At 45.8% G+C, this 17,909-nt stretch overlaps 1 protein-coding gene across 1 annotated transcript in view; it reads right to left on the bottom strand.

Moving 5' to 3' along the window:
- Positions 1-17,909, bottom strand: part of GPC4 (glypican 4) — an 86,290-nt gene that overhangs the window by 18,521 nt on the left and 49,860 nt on the right. Inside the window, exon 3 of the mRNA XM_028715943.2 lies at positions 5,737-6,128. Within this exon, the coding sequence (XP_028571776.2) occupies positions 5,737-6,128 (392 nt within the window). The remainder of the gene's footprint in view (positions 1-5,736; positions 6,129-17,909) is intronic.

Consider the following 17,909-nt stretch of genomic DNA (forward strand, 5'->3'; position numbering starts at 1 on the left):
TAAGAGGATCAAGAAGCAAGTGAGGCTTGTGGGGGGGGGGGCAGACAGAAGCCAAAAGAAAAACAAAAAAGAGAAAATAAAAGAAACTATTATCTTCCTCTTCCATGTAGAGGTTTGCTACTTCTGGAACCATTAGCCTGGCTTTAAAAAGCCATTTGTTTCAATTTGTCACATGTTAGCTTTTTTTTTAACAACAACATTGTGTCTAAAACATAATTGTGTGACATCCAGTATTAGTCTTGCTCTGAGTAGACTCAAGCACATTCATTTCACACACACACACACACACACACTTTTTTCTTTGGTTAGATGTGTAATTTTTAAAAAGCATTGCTTGAAATTTTAACAGGTGTCAAGCTACGTATCAGGACAACGTCGGTACGTAGCCAAGTGGATTTGGCAATGTGGCTGTATTGTCAACTGAAGGCCACGAGTCCTGCATAAACGAAGAATTCTGGTCTCTTTTGGAGCATCAGAAATGAACTGTCAAGACTCAAGAGGGGCATCTGATGCTGCCACAAACGGCTCACAGAAATGTCAAATTCTGCCCCTCTTCCTAACCGCTTTTCAGCTTAGCCCCAATTTTAAACGACATATAATTTAGCCATGTGTTGTTCATTATGAGGATATTTCTGAAATCTATGAATTGCAAAATATCAAGTTCCCCTCCACCTTGAGTCACTGAGGGATCTGGCTTACATATTCCTGCTTCCACCAAACATACTTTTTTTTCAGTGCCCTCGAGGCTTAGGCAGGAAATGTCCATGCTTGGCAGCAATTTAAACCCGTTGATTTTAATGTCTGTCAAGGGTTCAATAATAGCCCAATTCCCCTGCCCTAGGGGGGGAGAGATGAGGGAGGGTGAGGGAGAGAACATGTGAAAGAGAAAGTTCCCATACTTTAAAAAAAGAAAAGCCAAAAAGGCCTTCACTCTGGTTGGAAAGAGCAGCCCAGGGTGGGAGGACAAGAGAGAAATCATATTGCAAATTACAGTGGTACCTCGGGTTAAGTACTTAATTCATTCTGGAGGTCCGTTCTTAACCTGAAACTGTTCTTAACCTGAAGCACCACTTTAGCTAATGGGGCCTCCTGTTGCCGCCACATGATTTCTGTTCTCATCCTGAAGCAAAGTTCTTAACCCGAGGTACTATTTCTTGGTTAGCAGAGTCTGTAACCTGAAGCCTCTGTAACCTGAGGCGTATGTAACCTGAAGCGTCTGTAACCCGAGGTACCACTGTAATACATTTCACCTGCACTTGAAAGGGCTCTGCTCAGATTTACCCCCTTGGCACCCACTAGCCTAAGTCCTATGATTAAGTGAAATTTATAGCCCCAACCATCCCAAGGGCAGGAACAAGAACAATTCCTCTCCAGGGGGGGGGGGGAGCCCAGAGCCCTGTCCTCCAAAGGAGGAGTAGCGGAGGATAGGTTCTGCTCAAACAAGGCTCAGATTAGATTTGGTTATATCAAAACCACAGAAAAGGAGGCCCCGCTGCAGCTCGCTCTTACATGGTGGAAGTTCCTATTGGATGCCCTACTTTCTGTTTGTGAAAATAAGAAGAGCTGCTTTTTTATATATTTTTAATGAATTGCAATATATAAATATTTTTATAAATTAAAAAGTGCAAAACTGTAATGATAATAAGCTGTATCCAATGTAGCGCTAAGCTAAAGTGACTCGGCATTTTATGTGTCCTGCTGGCAAAATGTTTTTCCCCCATGCAAGAGAATGCATAAGCTGGCTGCTGGTGACTTTGTTGCTGTGCAGTCTTCAACACAACGAATTTCCAGTAGTGCAGCTGTTGCATTGAATTCCCCTCTTGGCCAACATTAAAACCCACTAGCATAGGAGCACTTGAAACACTTGGCAGAGAATTTTGCAATAATAATAATAATAATAATAATAATAATAATAATAATAATAATAATAATAATGCTGCAAAATGAGGTGGTTGCGTAAGAAATTCAGGATCCTCGGGAGTGGGCTGAAAATTAAGGCCATGAAATTTGGCTACACAGAATTCCCGTAGATCTGCAAAACTGAAAGAAATTCACGTGGCACGCAGTTAGGTAAGTGGGCACCGTGACATCTGAATTGGGCCTGCCAACATGATTGATTCAACATCGTGAATGTTACATCTTCGTGGGGGCTGAGGCAATTCAGTTGGGAGTGGGGTGGGGTGCAGGGAGAGAATTTTGAGGCTGGGAGAAATGAAAGGGAAGGAAATCAGACAATGGGGAAAGTCAGCATTTTATAGGAATTTGTGGAATTCTCTCCCCAGAGAGCCTAGTCTGCTTCTTCCTTTGCTATATTTTCAAATTCAGTCAATGAAAACATTTTAAACCCCCCCCCCACTGGCTTTATAATTATTAAAAACAAAACCTCAAGATTTTATTGCTGCCAGGCCTTTTTTCCATGATTGAATTTTACTTTTATCTTGCTATTGCTTTGCTGTGATGCTTGTTTTCTAAGTTGCCCTGAGAGGGTTTACATTGCAGGGCTGCAAAGAAAACTTAAAACATGAGTAACATTTCAAAGAGTGCTTCTTGCAGCACAAGAGCAGCAGATTTGTTTTTTGTTCTGAATGGTCTGCTATAGAATGGTCCATAGTTTGCACAGCCAATGTAAGAGCATCCTTTTGATCTGCATTTATATAGGAAGCTGACTTGTACACAGGCATCAACTACATCATTAGGAGACAAAAACCACAAACATCGCTAAAGGGGGATCATTACAATAAGTGTTCCAATGACAAAAGTGATACTGGAAGCTGCCCACTACAAGGTTGGAGTATTTCTCCATCTTGCCCAGAGGCTCCCCAACCCTTTTGGGTCTGGGGGCACATTCGGAAATCTAAGAAGTTGTCTGTGAAACACCCATTTCACAGAAGAAAAATTGGTAATGCTCAGAAACCCCTCCCCTCCCTGAAACAACAACAAGCAAAGCACCCAAGAACAGAAGAAGACCTGCCAGCCAATGGCCTATCCAGTCCAGCATCCCGTTAGTTAATGAGGCCTCCCGCTGCTGCAGCGATTTCTGTTCTCATCCTGAAGCAAAGTTCTTAACCCAAGGTACTACCTCCGGGTTAGCAGAGTCTGTAACCTGAAGTGTTTGTAACCCAAGGTGTTTGTAACCCAAGGTACCATTGTAAAAATAAAAACTGGGATGAGCAGGAGGCCTTGTCAGAAAACTAAGGCGGGTATCAGCAGGAGCTGTGATGCCCATAGCGTCATGGGCCAGGAGTCAGCTTCATCTGCTGAACCGCAGCCTGAAGGGCAAGAAGGCAGAGTGACTCTACCTGCAGCTGATCAGCCTTCAGAGACAGAGAGGAGAAGGCACTGATGAGAACCAGCTGGCTCTGGTCTTCTTAAACAGAGCTCTCAGCAGCATGCTGGAAACAATGCCTGTGGTTCCCAACACTACTTTGCTGCTTTCTGCTCTCCATCTGGACCCTTTGGCCTGTGTTCATCTGGATTCCCTGACCTCTGAACTGTCTGACTTCATATGTGGATTCTGCCCTCAAGGAAGTGTTCCTCAGAGACTCCTGGCCCCTGTTTGCTCAGCAACGGGACTCAGACAGGGCCACAACACATAGGCACCACATTGAGGACTCTTGGACCAATATTCTATGCACTGACTAGCAGTGCCTCTCCAGAGCTTCTTCAGGCATAAAAGGTGCTTCCCATGATCTGCTACCTTTCTCAGCGGTGGTAGACATTTATGGAACCTGCTACCACTGGAGGCAACAATGGCCACCACCTAGGATGGTTTCAGAAGAGGATTGATTGGACAAGCTCATGGTAGATAGGCCACTAGCCACAATGGCTCTGCTCTGCTTCCATGGTCAGAGGCAGTAATGCTTCTGGATACCACTTCCTGGGAGCATCAGACAGGGAGGCGGGTGGTGTTGCTCTCGGGTCCTGCTTGTGGACTGGGTGGCCACTGAAAACAAGATGATGGAGGAGATGGACAACTGGACTGATCCAGCAGTCTCTTATTCTGTTCTTCCTTATCCTTTTAACTGGAGGTGCTCTCAGGGGTTGAACCAGGGAGATCTTACTTAGTGTGCAAAGCTATTCTTTCTGCCTCTGAGCCACAGCCCTTTCCCCCCAGATGCACCGTAAAGGGCTTTCTGTTGTGGACCATGAGCCCACCACCACCGAACCATAGGAAAGTGGTGGCTGAAACAATGGCAAGCATGTCTGTCTCCTGCATCCCCACCAGCAGCAAGAGTGGAGCAGTAGCCAGGGTGGCTGCAAAGCAGGTAAAACGTTTGCTACCACCTCCCTTGCTCTGCTTTGCTACTGCTTCCCACCGATGGGAGAGGAAAGGTGCTGGACGCTCCCTGGAGGAGGACCCTGGATTCACTTACCACTGATTTGCAGCAGCTGGGCTAATCATAGAATCATAGAGTTGGAAGAGATCACAAGGGCCATTGAGTAAACCCCCTGCCAAGCAGGAAACACCATCAGAGCACTCCTGACATATGGTTGTCAAGCCTCTGCTTAAAGACCTCCAAAGAAGGAGACTCCACCACACTCCTTGGCAGCAAATTCCACTGTCGAACAGCTCTTACTGTCAGGAAGTTCTTCCTAATGTTTAGGTGGAATCTTCTTTCTTGTAGTTTGGATCCATTGCTCCGTGTCCGCTTCTCTGGAGCAGCAGAAAACAACGTTTCTCCCTCCTCTATGTGACATCCTTTTATATATTTGAACATGGCTATCATATCACCCCTTAACCTCCTCTTCTCTTCTCCTCCTCCTCTAATGCCAGACTTTGGGGTGGGCAAGTTAAGGGAATTGTTGGTTGCTGTGAATGGTTTTTGTTCTGGGGGAGAGGGGTGGCCGAGGTTTCGTTTATCTGCTCATCAGTGGGTGAGAGTATTGCTTTGCTTACTGTTTGACTATTGCTAACGTTGCTTGTTACTGTTTACAGGACTTGTGTGTCGTTTTTGTTTTTCCATAAGTTGTGTGTTAGATGAAGTGGTAATGTATTATATGATTTGTCCACCCTGCCCGCCTACCTTGACAAATGTTATTATGCATGTGCACATATTTTCTTTAACGTAAGTTGCTTAGAGAGCCTTGGATGAAAAGTTACTAGTACATAAATCCTTCCAGTAGCACCTTAAAGACCAACTAAGTTAGTTCTTGGTATGAGCTTTCGTGTGCATGCACACTTCTTCAGATACACTCGAGCATGCACACGAAAGCTCATACCAAGAACTAACTTAGTTGGTCTTTAAGGTGCTACTGGAAGGAATTTTTTTTGTTTTGACTATGGCAGACCAACACGGTTACCTATCTGTAACTAGTACATAAATATAATGCAAAACATTCCTTTTTAACCAGGACTTTGGCTGGTTTATCATTTAAAAAAACACCCCAAAAACCCCACCTTAGACTGAGTTTTAGCACAAATGAAAAATTAAAACAAATCATTATTTCCTGATGAATAGCCTTTGGAGTATAATGTAACTTAAATAGAAAACTATCTTTAGAAAGGTTTTTCCTCCAAAAGCATTTTATTTTAAAAATCCAGTTTAAATTTTAAAAATATCTGATTTAAATTAAAAAATCCTTTTTTGATATATATTTTTAAAAAAATCATTGGGTTTTATCCACCCTGCTTTTATTTTCTATACTGTAATCTTTTAATGTGAACCACCCTGAGACCTTTGGATATAGGGCGGTATATAAATTCTAACAACAACAACAACAACAACAACAACTCACCACAGACACCTTGCCAACCACGTCCCTTGCCACGGCCAGGCCTTGTGCGAAGGTGCGTGCCGCCACAAACGCCCGCGTCACCTGGAGCTTCAGCTTGCGGGGCACATCCCCAAAGGGCTTGAGCTGCTCCGTGTACTTGCTGACACACTCCAGGTACTCGTCAGAGAAGTGGTACTGGGGGTTGACCAGGCGGAACATGCGCTCCAGCAGCCGGGCCCAGAAGTCGTTGAGCATCTCCTCCAGGTTGACGCTGCCACCCGTGTAGTAGCGCTTCAGCTCCACAAAGAGGTCCTTAAACATTTCTGAATTCTGCATGTACAGGAGGCCGTAAGTCCTTACAAACATGTCGTTCAAGGATTTCTCGGCGTTCTCGAGAAGCTCTCTGAAGAATTCTGCAGGGAAGGGGAGAATGGGTTCACAGAATCATGGAATTGTAGGGCTGGAAAGGGTCGCCTGGCCCAGCTCCCTACAATGCAGGAATCGCAGCCGAAGAACCCCAGTTGACTATGCACAAGAGGACAAGCTTCCAATGTGTCTCCAAAGCTTTGGGTGTAATAAACAAAGCTCAATTTTAATCTAGGAGGGACTGCAAATTAGGGCCACACGTTTTTATTTTGAAGGGTATGGGCAGAGGGGGGACTGTTTAGGACAATGGTCAGAAGCCTCTTTTGGGCCTCTTTTGCTGCAGAGGCCTCAGAGGACACAAAATGACTGTCGCATCAAAAAGAGCAGATAAAGAGACGCAACCACAAAATGGTGCAGGCATGCCTCCACCATCTCCCACTCCACATCAATGGCCACTAATATGCTTTATTCACAGAGAGGCTCTTTGCATCTCTCCTCTGAATTAAAGTTTAAACTATGGAACTCCCTCCCCCAGGAGACAGTGATGGACACCCACTTGGATGGCTTTGTAGGCGGACTGGACAAATTCTTGGAGGGGGGGGCTATTGGTGGCTACTAGCCAGGGTGGCCATGCTCTGCCTCCACAGCTGGAGGAAGAAATACTTCTGAATACAAGTTGCTGGAAACCATGGGGGGGGGCAGAGCTGCTGGGTCTTTCTTAATGGTTTGCCAAAGACAGCTGTTTGGTCACCATGACTGCAGAATACTGGACCAGATGGACTGTTGGGGCCTGATCCACCAGGGCTCTTTTTGTGTTCTTATTGTTCAATGCACCACAATTTCCTTCCCCTCTGATTGTTTTTGAACCCCCGAGGAATAAAGGCTCAGGACCCGGGGAGTGGTGGTGGGGTGACAGTGAGTGGCCGCAGGGAGAAGACAGGGAGGGGGAGGTGTTGGAAGCAGAAAGAGGCTATGGCAGAGAGCAGAGCAGAATCAGAGACAGAAGTGGAGAGGCCAAGAGGCAGATATGAGACAGGCTGCTGAAGAAGCCAGGGAATTTCCTCTTCCTGCTGTGACCTGCTCCCCTCCCAGAACCCACAGAGGTATGAAGAGGGCAGAGCAGAGACAAACAAGGCATTGGAGTGTCAGACTGTTTGGGATGGACCCAGGGGAGGAGGAGACATAGAGAGCTGCAGGAAGGCAGGGACATCCCCACAACTGCCTCATAGGGGCAGGTTATACTGGGAAGAGGCCTGGGATGTTTTGTTTCTTTGAATACAGGGTTAACTTCACTGACACCTTGTGGGTTATTGCTGACTTGCTCCCAATCCCTGCCTTAACACCATCACCTGTTAGAGGGGAATCTGGGGCAGGTGCCAAGGGTGGGCACTGTCTAGGGTGCCAGCAGACACCCCAAAGTGCCACATATAGATTCCTGGACACAGAAAACCTTAAATGTTTTAATAGGTGCAACTTCATACACAAAAAGTCAAACCAGCTGATTCGAACTGAAAAAAGGAATCCAGACCTAGGGATTGCTCTTGGGAGTGTCCCACATCATGCCTAGAAAATGCAACGTAGCAGAACTGCCACCCCCATCCCAAAAATGAGATAAAGGGTACATATTTCCACAGCCTCAGCTCTGTGGTCAGAAGGCACAGCAGGGTTTATTTTGGGGAGGAGTTCATACGAGACTCAAAGAAAGCTCAACAAGTAACATTAATACCATCATAATACCAGCAGCGTAATAATCTTAAAAAGTGTCTAATGTGGGACAGATGTCTGTAACAGAAAGCATGATTCCGTGTCCCAGAGTTTCTATGCAATGTTACCTTTTCCCATCTGTCCTGTACGTAACTACTTTATAATTTAATATCGTTCAAAAAAGGAGGGTGGGGTGAAAAAGGAAGGTCAATAGGTTCGGAATTCCCAGACTTCTTGTGTGCAGTCCTGATGGTTCCCTGTTGCACAGACTACTGCACTCCTCAAAAACAAAAGCCCCCCTGGGAAGGACGGCAGAACCCCCCCCCACACATTATTTCCTCCAGGGCACTGGATATCTGGCATTTTGTCCTGTGCCTTTTTGTGACTCATGTTCAATAAATAAAATTTTAATAAAACATGCCTCTGTGCTGGGATCCTCAAAGGAGGCAGTGTTTAGACTTAAAATGTTGTTAGAAGCAGGAGCAGGAAAAAGAGAGAGTCTTTGGCCCGGTTTGAATTTAAACCTTGTTAAAATGTATGAAGTATGTCGGAGTTCAAATTTTTTAAGATTTCAAAGTGCTCCAGTACAAAGTCTAACTCAGAAGATTTTCGGGATGGGGTGGGGTTCAAGGAGGGGGAATCACTGAAGTGCATTTTTTAAAAGGTGTTCTTTATTAACACAGTTCTGGGCTTGGAGCTTGACTGAGCAGCAGAAAGCACAGCAACTTTCAGAGTGCAGGAGGAGGAAAACGACCCCTAGGGGGAAAAAGGATTTTATTTTGACACCCGCCTCCCAACACATCCTCTGTCCAGTATCAGCACGAACTTCTCTGCTGGTTCCCATGCCTGGCATTTCCTGTCTACAATTTTCTCTCTCACTCTTGTGCGCATTTAATATATACTATAGAGAATGGCCGGGTGGTATGTATTAACTTCTTCTTTTTTGTATGTATTAACTTCTAATTCATTTAATCATTCTGAAAGCTCACCTTGTTCACCTCTGTTTCTTTCTCTTTTATACCTGCCCCCCCCCACTGCAGAACTTTTAATAGGAATAGGAAGGCCAGAGAACACCAGAGAAGGCCAGCTACACCTTTGGAAGCATAGCTGGAAAAGGTTTAAGACAAAACTGGTTTTGAAAATGATGCTGTTAAAACACCTCCATCTGCTAATCCAAAGAGCAGAAGCCTGGGTTACTTAAGAGATTTCTGGCATTATGGACGGAGCTCAGTTATTTGTATCAGTGTTAAGAAATAACAAAACAAAACATCTATATATGTAATAAAACATATACACCGCTCGACTGTAAAAACAACAATAACAATGACAACAACTCAAAGAGGTTTACTTACAGAGATTTGTTTTGTGCTACAAGTCTGTTTCAACTTTGTGTGCCACTTTGAGGTCCTTTACTTGGAGGAAAAGTGGGATATTTAATAAATAAATAAATAAATAAATAAATAAATAAATAAATAAATAAATAAATAAATAAATATCTGGATAGGTTGGCCTGAACAAAATGTGTCTTTGGCAGGTGTAGAAAAGAGTACAGTGAAAGCACCTGCCTGACGTCAACAGGCAGGGAGTTCCAAAGTGTGGGTTCTGCCACACTAAAACATGCCAGAAAGAACACAGCTGCTAATTCCTTGAAGACTGAAAGGGCAAACCATAAGGACAAAGACAGGATGTGGAATTGGTGCACTAGAACAGTGTCCTTCAGATGTTGATGGAATACAACTAACATCATCCACGCAAAAGTGAAGGGTGATGGGAGTTGTAGTCCTCCCAAGTTGGAAACCCCAGGTGGTCAAACCCTGAACTGGGTAATCCAATACCTTACACACAGTCAAGCCATTGGTCCAGTGTTGTCTGCAAATGTGGTGCTGCTTGTGGAGAATGGGAGTTGGGGGGCACCAAGTTGACAAAGGCAAGTCTAAGCTGATTGGCAGCAGTTCTCTTGCATATCAGGCAGGAGTCTCTCCCAGCCCTTCCTGGGGATGCCAGGGATTGAACCTGGAACCTTCTGCAGAGACCATGGGTAGACAAATTAAAGCCCTTCTGAATCCGGCCCGCGGACAGTCCGGAAATCAGCGTGTTTTTACATGAGTAGACTGTGTCCTTTTATTTAAAACGCATCTCTGGGTGATTTGTGAGGTATAGGAATTCGTTCAATTATTATTTCCCCCCCCAAAATAGTCCGGCCCCCAACAAGGTTTGAGGGACGGTGGACCAGCCCCCTGGTGAAAAAGTTTGCTGACCCCTGGCATAGACAATGTTACTGTTAGGTGGATTTTTGGCTGGTTGACTGACCGAATCCTATGTACTCCCATCTGGAGGGGGCCAGGTTGGGAGAGACTGGCATAAGTTGCATCCTTGTTAGAAGCATAGAATTGTAGAGTTGGAAGGGACCCTCCTGCAATGCAGGAATCTCAGCTCAAACATCCTGGACAGATGTCATTCCAAGCTCTGCTTATAAACCTCCAAGGAAGGAGAGCCCCCCCCCCACCTTCCATCCCACTCTCAAACAGCTCTTGCTGTCAGAAAGTTCTTCCTGATGCAAATAGCAGCATTGGTTCTTCCTGAAAGGCAAGACTTTGCTACTGTTTCTCCTGGTTAGGTATAAATTCTCTCCCTCTCATGGTTTGTTGGCTGATTAATGAGCCACAACGTGGCCCAGGAATAACCCCTCTGACCTTGAGGGGAGGGAGAGAATGGAGGTGGGGGCAGGGAGGCTGGTCTGCTATCTTGACAGGTTGAAGGGCAAAATGAATTAACACCTTTCGTTTGTCTTGGAAATTGGGCTTGTTCTCAAACAAAAGTTGGGCTTTAAGCGATTACTTTTCTTGTTTTATGGCATTGTAAAGGCGTGATCAGTGCTGCAGTGGGTGCTCTGGGTGGGGGAGACCAACGCAAACAATGTTTTCTCTGCCTCAGCTTAAAGGTGGACTTCCATTGATACCCTGAACTATTTACAGCCTGTGCTAAATGTTTAAGTTTTAGATTAGAAGAACAAAAAGTCACCCTGCTTGACATTCTACAAGGTCATGGAGAACAATAGGTCTCTGCTCTGAGCCGGCATGTCCAGGAAGCGTGAACAGTGACTCCGATCTACAGCCCTTGTGGGACTTTCAACAGCCAACAGGGTCAATGGCCAGTGGTGAAGAGAACTGTTGTCCAGTAAAACCTAGAACATCACAATTCCCCCGTAGAATTATAGGATGGTAGAGTTGAGAGGGACCCAAAGGGTCATCTAGCCCATGGCTAGGCAACCTAAGGCCTGGGGGCTGGATCCGGCCCAATCCCCTTCTCAATCCGGCCCGCAGACAGTCCAGGAATCAGCATGTTTTTACATGAGTAGAATGTGTCCTTTTATTTAAAATGCATCTCTGGATTATTTGTGGGGCATAGGAATTTGTTCATCCCCCCCCCAAAAAAAAGCCCGGCCCTCCACAAAGAGTGAGGGACAGTGGACCAGCCCCCTGCTGAAAAAAATTGCTGACCCCTGTTCTAGCCTAACCCCCTGGAATGCAGGAATCACCAGTGTCTGTGGAAGATTAACATGGGGGGACTTCATCAAAAGCCCTACTGAAATCAGGCATTTGCCTTTTCCACCAAGCTCAAAACTATCAAAATAAAAGAAGTAAGATTTGTCCGCCATGCCTTGTTTTTGAGAAACCCTTGTTGGGTCTTAGTAATCGCAGCATCCTTTTCTAAGTGCTTGCAGCCTGACCATTTAATTATCTGTTCTAGGACCTTTACTGGTATTGACATGAAGCTGACCAGTCAGCAGTTACCTGGCTCTTCTTTCCCCCTCTTTTTGAAGATAGGGACAACATTTGCCAGTCTCCAGCCCGCAGGGACCTCACCTGTTCTCCCGGAATCCTGAAGGATTATAGACAGAGACTCCTGAGATTACATCTGCAAGATCCTTTGGCCCTGGAGATCTGAATGCACTTAGAATAGTTCCTATATTGGGCTGCAGCTCCCTCTCTGCATCATTTATTTGGTTATCACAAGGTCTGACTCTGTCACCCAACAGCATTTCTCCATCCCTCATCTACAAAGTGGACCAAGTTAGAAATGATGTATTTGGTTGGCTCTTGTATGCTTTTTTTTTAAAAACTGTAGTGAATAGCAACCACCGGTCACCAAATCCAGATCAGGATCAAAGCACTGGAACTCCTGAAGTCTCTCACCACTTGTTTGATGGGGGGCACCTCTAGTCCAGCATCCTCTTCTCACAGGGGCCACTCAGATGCCCATTATGGGAAACCCCCAAGCAGGACCCAAGCACAAGAGCAGCCCTCTCACCTTCCGTGGCTTCTAGCAGCTGGTCTTCGGAAGCATTGCTGCCTACAACCGCGAAGGCAGAGCAGAGCTTTCATGGAGTGCACACAAACGCTGGCCAATCATTGCTGCACCCAACCAACAGTTTTATGGCAAGTTCCCCCAAGCTGCTGCCCTCTGGCTGTCAGTGAACTTCAACTCCCATCAGCTCTTCCTAGCAGAGCCTTTCTTTCTTTTTCTTTCCTTCTTTCTTTCTTTCGCCATCCCCTGCAGCCAAGGAAGATGGTCTTCCATGAAGACAGTTTTAACAGTGAGTTCATAAGTGACTGTGGAGGCCAATTCTGGATCCACACGTCCTTCCACAGGGGGGACATTGGTTTCTGGGCAGGAGTTGATCATGGTGTGGATTTGCCAAGCGTACCTTCCTCCTAACACGTTTCTCCCTTGCATCCTGATTTCAAGTGTTTTCAAAGCCCATGACACCTTTGGTAAAGGCTATTCTCCAATTGGAGCGCTCACAGGCCAGTGTTTCCCAGTTGTCAATGTTTATACTACTTTTTTTAAAAAAAGATTTGCATTGAGACAGTCTTTAACCCTCTTCTGTTGGCCACCAGCATTACGCTTTCCATTTTTAAGTTTGGGCTGGTCCACGTGAATTCTACTTTCTAACTTACCCCTCTTCTTCTTCTTCTTCTTCTTCTTCTTCTTCTACTACTACTACTACTACTATTTTTAAATGGTCCATACACCTCCCTCTCCCCAAGCACTAGAAAGCCCCAAGAAAGGGCTGCAGCATGTACACAGACGGTTGACACACACTTACAGAATCTGGAGCCAAGGAGAGAAAAGGCAACGGAGAAAACGCAAAAGCTTTCGGAGCTATTTGACTTTGCAAAACATGTGTTAGCACTTATGCACACAGGAAGAGAGTTCATTCACACAGCGTGAAGAAACTTAAACCTAAGATGTTACACCCTGTATTGGGGGAGCAGCCTGGGGCATGGAGGGAAGAGAGTAACCCTTTAAAGAGCCAAGAAAAAGGCAGAATTCCTTTTGCTGCTGCTGTTGTTATTATAGAAAAGATTCCCAGTGGAATCCACATCATGAATGACAAGGACCTGGGGCAACAAGACTAGAGCCTTTAAACATCAGCCTTTGCCAAGCTGGTGCCTTGCACATATTTTTGGGCTACAGCTCCCATCAGATGCTGTGGAAGCTCCTGATGGGAGCTGTAGTCAAAAACATCTGGAGGGCACCAAGTTGGCGAAGGATGTTTTTTGGCTTTGGTTTTTAAAGCAGGGGCCTCTTGAGAGAACATGAATTTCTCCATTGCTGGTGGATCTCATAACTGTCCTGTTTGTTTCACATATAACACTCTTAAATGTTTCCATATTTGTCTAGGGATGTGGGCGTGGGTGTGTGGGTGTGTAAATTCTCATAGCTACTTTCAGCTACTAGGGTGATCTTCTGAGGACCATGAAGATGGTGGAATGCAGCTGTCTACCACCCTCAGGCCTCCTGGTCCCTCTCCCAAAGGACTTTTTCTCTTGCAGTCCCGTATCCTTAGAACTGCCTCCTGGATCACCTGTACGATGCCACCTCTCATTCTTCCCCCACCCCAACCCACCCCACCAGCTTTCCACGAAGCCTTTGGAAAAGTCTCCACACCTTACAGCTGGGAGAGCTGTAGACCAACCTGGTTCCCTCAGATCTTGCTGGGCAACCAGTGTGGCCAAAGGTAACATGATGATGGGGGTGGGGATTTCCTTAACAGCTGGACGATGCTCAGTTGGTCATCCCTGCCTGCAATGATCAAGCCCAAGTGCATTTTACAAAAGTAAAGGCTCACTGGCTACACCATACATTTAAAGCACTGTGAGTCCACTTAAAACAGTCAGGGCTTCCCCCAAAGGATCCTGGGGGCTGCACTCTACTGACTTGGTGGGAGACCCCATCTCCCTCAGAGAGCTACAATTCCCAGAGTTCCCTGGGAAGAGGGGTGAATTGTTAAACCACTCTGGGAATTGTAGCTCTGGGAAGGGAACAAGGGCTCTTCTTTTGGGTTCTAGCCAGCCAGCCATGCCCCACTTCCAAGTTACTCCATTCCATCCTCCTCTTTCCATCTTTCTTTTTCAGCTGACACTTGTGGCTACTGAGCATGCTCAGTCCTCATTCTGCTATTTTCTCTGTGGAGTGGAGGGTTGCCCCCTTAGGATTTTAAAAAGGGGTTTAACTCTCAAGGTTCTCCCCCTTATGTGCAGGTGAGGCTCTCCTGGCTCCATTTTTATCAACAGGTACCACCTGAGCTTGCTATTGGAAGGAGTGAGGACAGTAGTCTAAGTTATGGGGTGGGGCCTCTGTAACGAAACCCCAAAATTGCACCCCAGACTCTCTCCAATTACAGTGGTATCTCTGGTTACGTACTTAATTCGTTCCGGAGGCCTGTTCTTAACCTGAAACTGTTCTTAACCTGAAGCACAACTTTAGCTAATGGGTCCTCCTGCTGCTGCTGCTGCGTGATTTCTGTTCTCATCCTGAAGCAAAGTTCTTAACCCGAGGTACTATTTCTCGTTAGCGGAGTCTGTAACCTGAAGCATCTGTAACCTGAAGCGTATGTAACCCAAGGTACCACTGTATAGGAAAATCACAGCTTCTACTCCAGCCTTCTGGAAACAGCTTGGTGTGGGGTGGGTGTCCGAAAATGGATAGGAAAAGGGTCTAGGCTTCCTCTATCAAAGGACCTGTTGCTTGCCCACTGTCTCTATTTGTTCTGCCAGTGGTCGTTGTTCTTAACATTATTTGAATTCTGCAACATCCTTTGGTGCTGAATTTTCATGGTTATTTTTCAGCTACCTGGGCACCTTATTGAAAGGAATGAGAGAAACAAATGCTTTTAATAAATAAAGCATGTGGTGCTAGTGAGGGGAACCAGGCAGCATTGAAGTCGGAAATGATGTTAAATTTTAAACAATGAACAAGTCGTGTCAGGCTGGCTTATATCAATTAAGAGCTAAAAGCACAAAGGGCATCATCGTGGCTCTCCTGTGGGCACAACACAGATGGCTTTATGCACAGGATCAAGAGGGAACCAGAAACTAACTGAAGAAGGCTACAACTCCTTCCACCCACCTTTCCTCACCTGATTTTAAGCACTGCCACTTCGCCAGTAGTTCCATCTGCCCCCCGCCAGTTGGATGGCATGCATGGCATTTCCCTGATTTATCCTCATGACAACCTTGTGAGGATGACTAAGACTGAAAGATGGTGGCAGGGTGAAGGTCACCCAGTGACAATTTCATTTGAATCAGTGGTCTGACACACTAAGCACTACATCACACTGGCTCTCTCGAAAGACCCCACCGCAGCTTTCACCAACCTGGGGACCCTTACAGATGTTTTAGACCCACCGGGCCCAGCCAGCACAGTCAATTTGAGCTACAACTCCTACAAGCCCCAACAAGTGTTGCCTGAAATCTGCTTTGTCTCTAGGACACTCATTCAACTTAAACCTTCCCAACACCTCCTGCATTCCATTTTGAGGCTGGTACAGTGAAGGTCTTGGGTATTTCCCATCATACCCAGCATCTCCTTCCCTTCCCCTTACTGTTTTGCTAAACATCCATCCTGATTTAAAAACAAAACAAAACTCTGGATGACAACTTGTGGCTTCTTAGTTGGCCCTAACAAACATATACTTTGCAGCATTAAAACTTCATGTGAAATAATTTTAGTAGCTGATGATGATCACAGACTTTCCCTCAATGGATAAGGGAAGGATGTTACAGCGGCATTAAATCTGGGAAGGAAAGCAAATGTGGGTTGGTAAGGACAGAATGCCAAACCATGGCTTCTGCTCGTTCATCATTTAGATGCCACATTATGATCCTGTGTTCTAGACACAGACTGGGGAGCAGTTGTGGCACGTGTGAAGCTGGCCTCATATGAGTCAGACCATTGGGTCCATACCAAGCTCAATACCACCAGCACTTACTGGCAGCATCTCTCTAGGATTCCAGGCAGGGGGCACCCCCCCAGCCCCACCTGGAGATGCTGGGGGCTGAGCCTGGGACCTTCTGCATGCTTTCTAGATGTTTTCTACCTCTGAGGTACTCCCAACATTCATCATAGCTGCAGGGGTGGCTGCCAAGAAATGGCTTCTGCTTCTCATCCAGGAAGACATCAGGGTTGGCATGTCCTGCGGCCCACTCACCCTCCCTACTCCACAAAAAGGAAGTGTTTAATTAAGAAACCTGTTTAGTGACACAGACTGTGCGGTGCTTGGGAGGCTGCAAAAACCCAATGTTTGGAGCCAGCTGTAGAAGAACCTAAGACAAGCTCTGCTGGAGGAGGCCAACATCCTGCCCTCACAGTGGCCAACCAGGTGCCTGTGGGACCCCAGCACAAGAGCAGCTCCCTCCCTCCCTCCCTGCGGTTTCTGGCAACTGGTATCCAGAAGCATTACTGTTTTCAACCATGGAGGCAGAGCATTCTTCGTCATGGCTAGTAGCCATCAATAGTCCTCTCTTCCAATAAACTTTTCTGTTGGCAAGCAATAGAATTGCAACCAAGAGGTACGTAAATCTTGGGGTGGGTGGGGGGGATAAGACAAATCTAGCATTTTCTGTCACTCAACGTGGGTATTTTCTACCCTGTGAACTAGGCCAGAGATCTGCACTTTCAGGTAAACAAGGTACAATCCTCAGGTGCATTTTTAAAAAGTGGGAAAGATTCATAATCTCAAGCAGCTTCCTGTCTGTTCATTGTAAAGTTTAAGGAGTTGCAAGACCCCTACAGCCTGTGGCAACCAGAAGCTGCACATTTAGGAGCTGCGCAGTGAAGGTAAAACTCCTTATCACCATGTATCGGCCCCTCCAAGGGCAAAAGCAAGGAGGGGGCTAGAGAAGTTACAACAGCATTTCACATCCACTCTGTGCCCAATCCTGCTAACTGGATTCTGCATGAGGGTGTTAAAGCAAGACTCAATGTTGAGGAGGTGTTCATTAGAGCTACAAGTAAGCAGTAAGGTCTAAAAAGAGTTTGGGTGGACTCTTGCAAATCATGCCCATCTGGGAACAGCAAAAGAAAATGCAAGTGCCCTGCTTTATTACAGAGTTTGCTGTTCATGAATCAAATTGGAAAGACAGATGCACACCCCTTGTGGGTAACTAAAGAGATGCAATCAGCAAATATTTCTATCAAACTGGTTTGCAAAATAAGCAGCCCTCTGAACTTGTCGTACCAAAGTCTTGAGTCATTCAAGCACAACTTTGGAAAGGAGAGAGTTGTAGAAAAAACAAACAAAAATAATGACAAAGCACAACAAAACCTTGTCTATCTAAACCAACCTGGTGCCCTCCAGTTGTATGGGCTGATGGGAATTGTAATCTAAAACAAGCAGGATTTGAGCACAAGAGCACTCTCCTCTCCTGTGGCTTCCAGCAACTGGTGGTCAGAAGCATTTAGTAGCCATCAATAGACCTCTCCTCCTCCCTGAATTTGTCTAATCCTCTTTCAAAGTCATCTGGGTTGATGCCATCACTACCTCCAGTGGGAGAGAGTTCCATGGTTTAACTATGTGCTGCATAAAGACCAACTCAGAAATGTTTGGGACTGAACCTGGGACCTTCTGCTAATGCTTTAGTCCAGTGTTTCCCAACCTTGGGCCTCCAGCTGTTTTTGAACTACAATTCCCATCATCCCTGACCACTGGTCTTGCTAGCTAGGGATGATGGGAGTTGTAGTCCAAAAACAGCTGGAGGACCAAGGTTGGGAAACACTGCGTCTAGTCTATCACTTCCCACCAGGCTAACAAAGGTTGGCATAAACAAAGTCCATAA

The sequence above is a fragment of the Podarcis muralis genome, chromosome Z (assembly GCF_964188315.1).
Source record: "Podarcis muralis chromosome Z, rPodMur119.hap1.1, whole genome shotgun sequence".
Lineage (NCBI taxonomy): Eukaryota > Metazoa > Chordata > Lepidosauria > Squamata > Lacertidae > Podarcis > Podarcis muralis.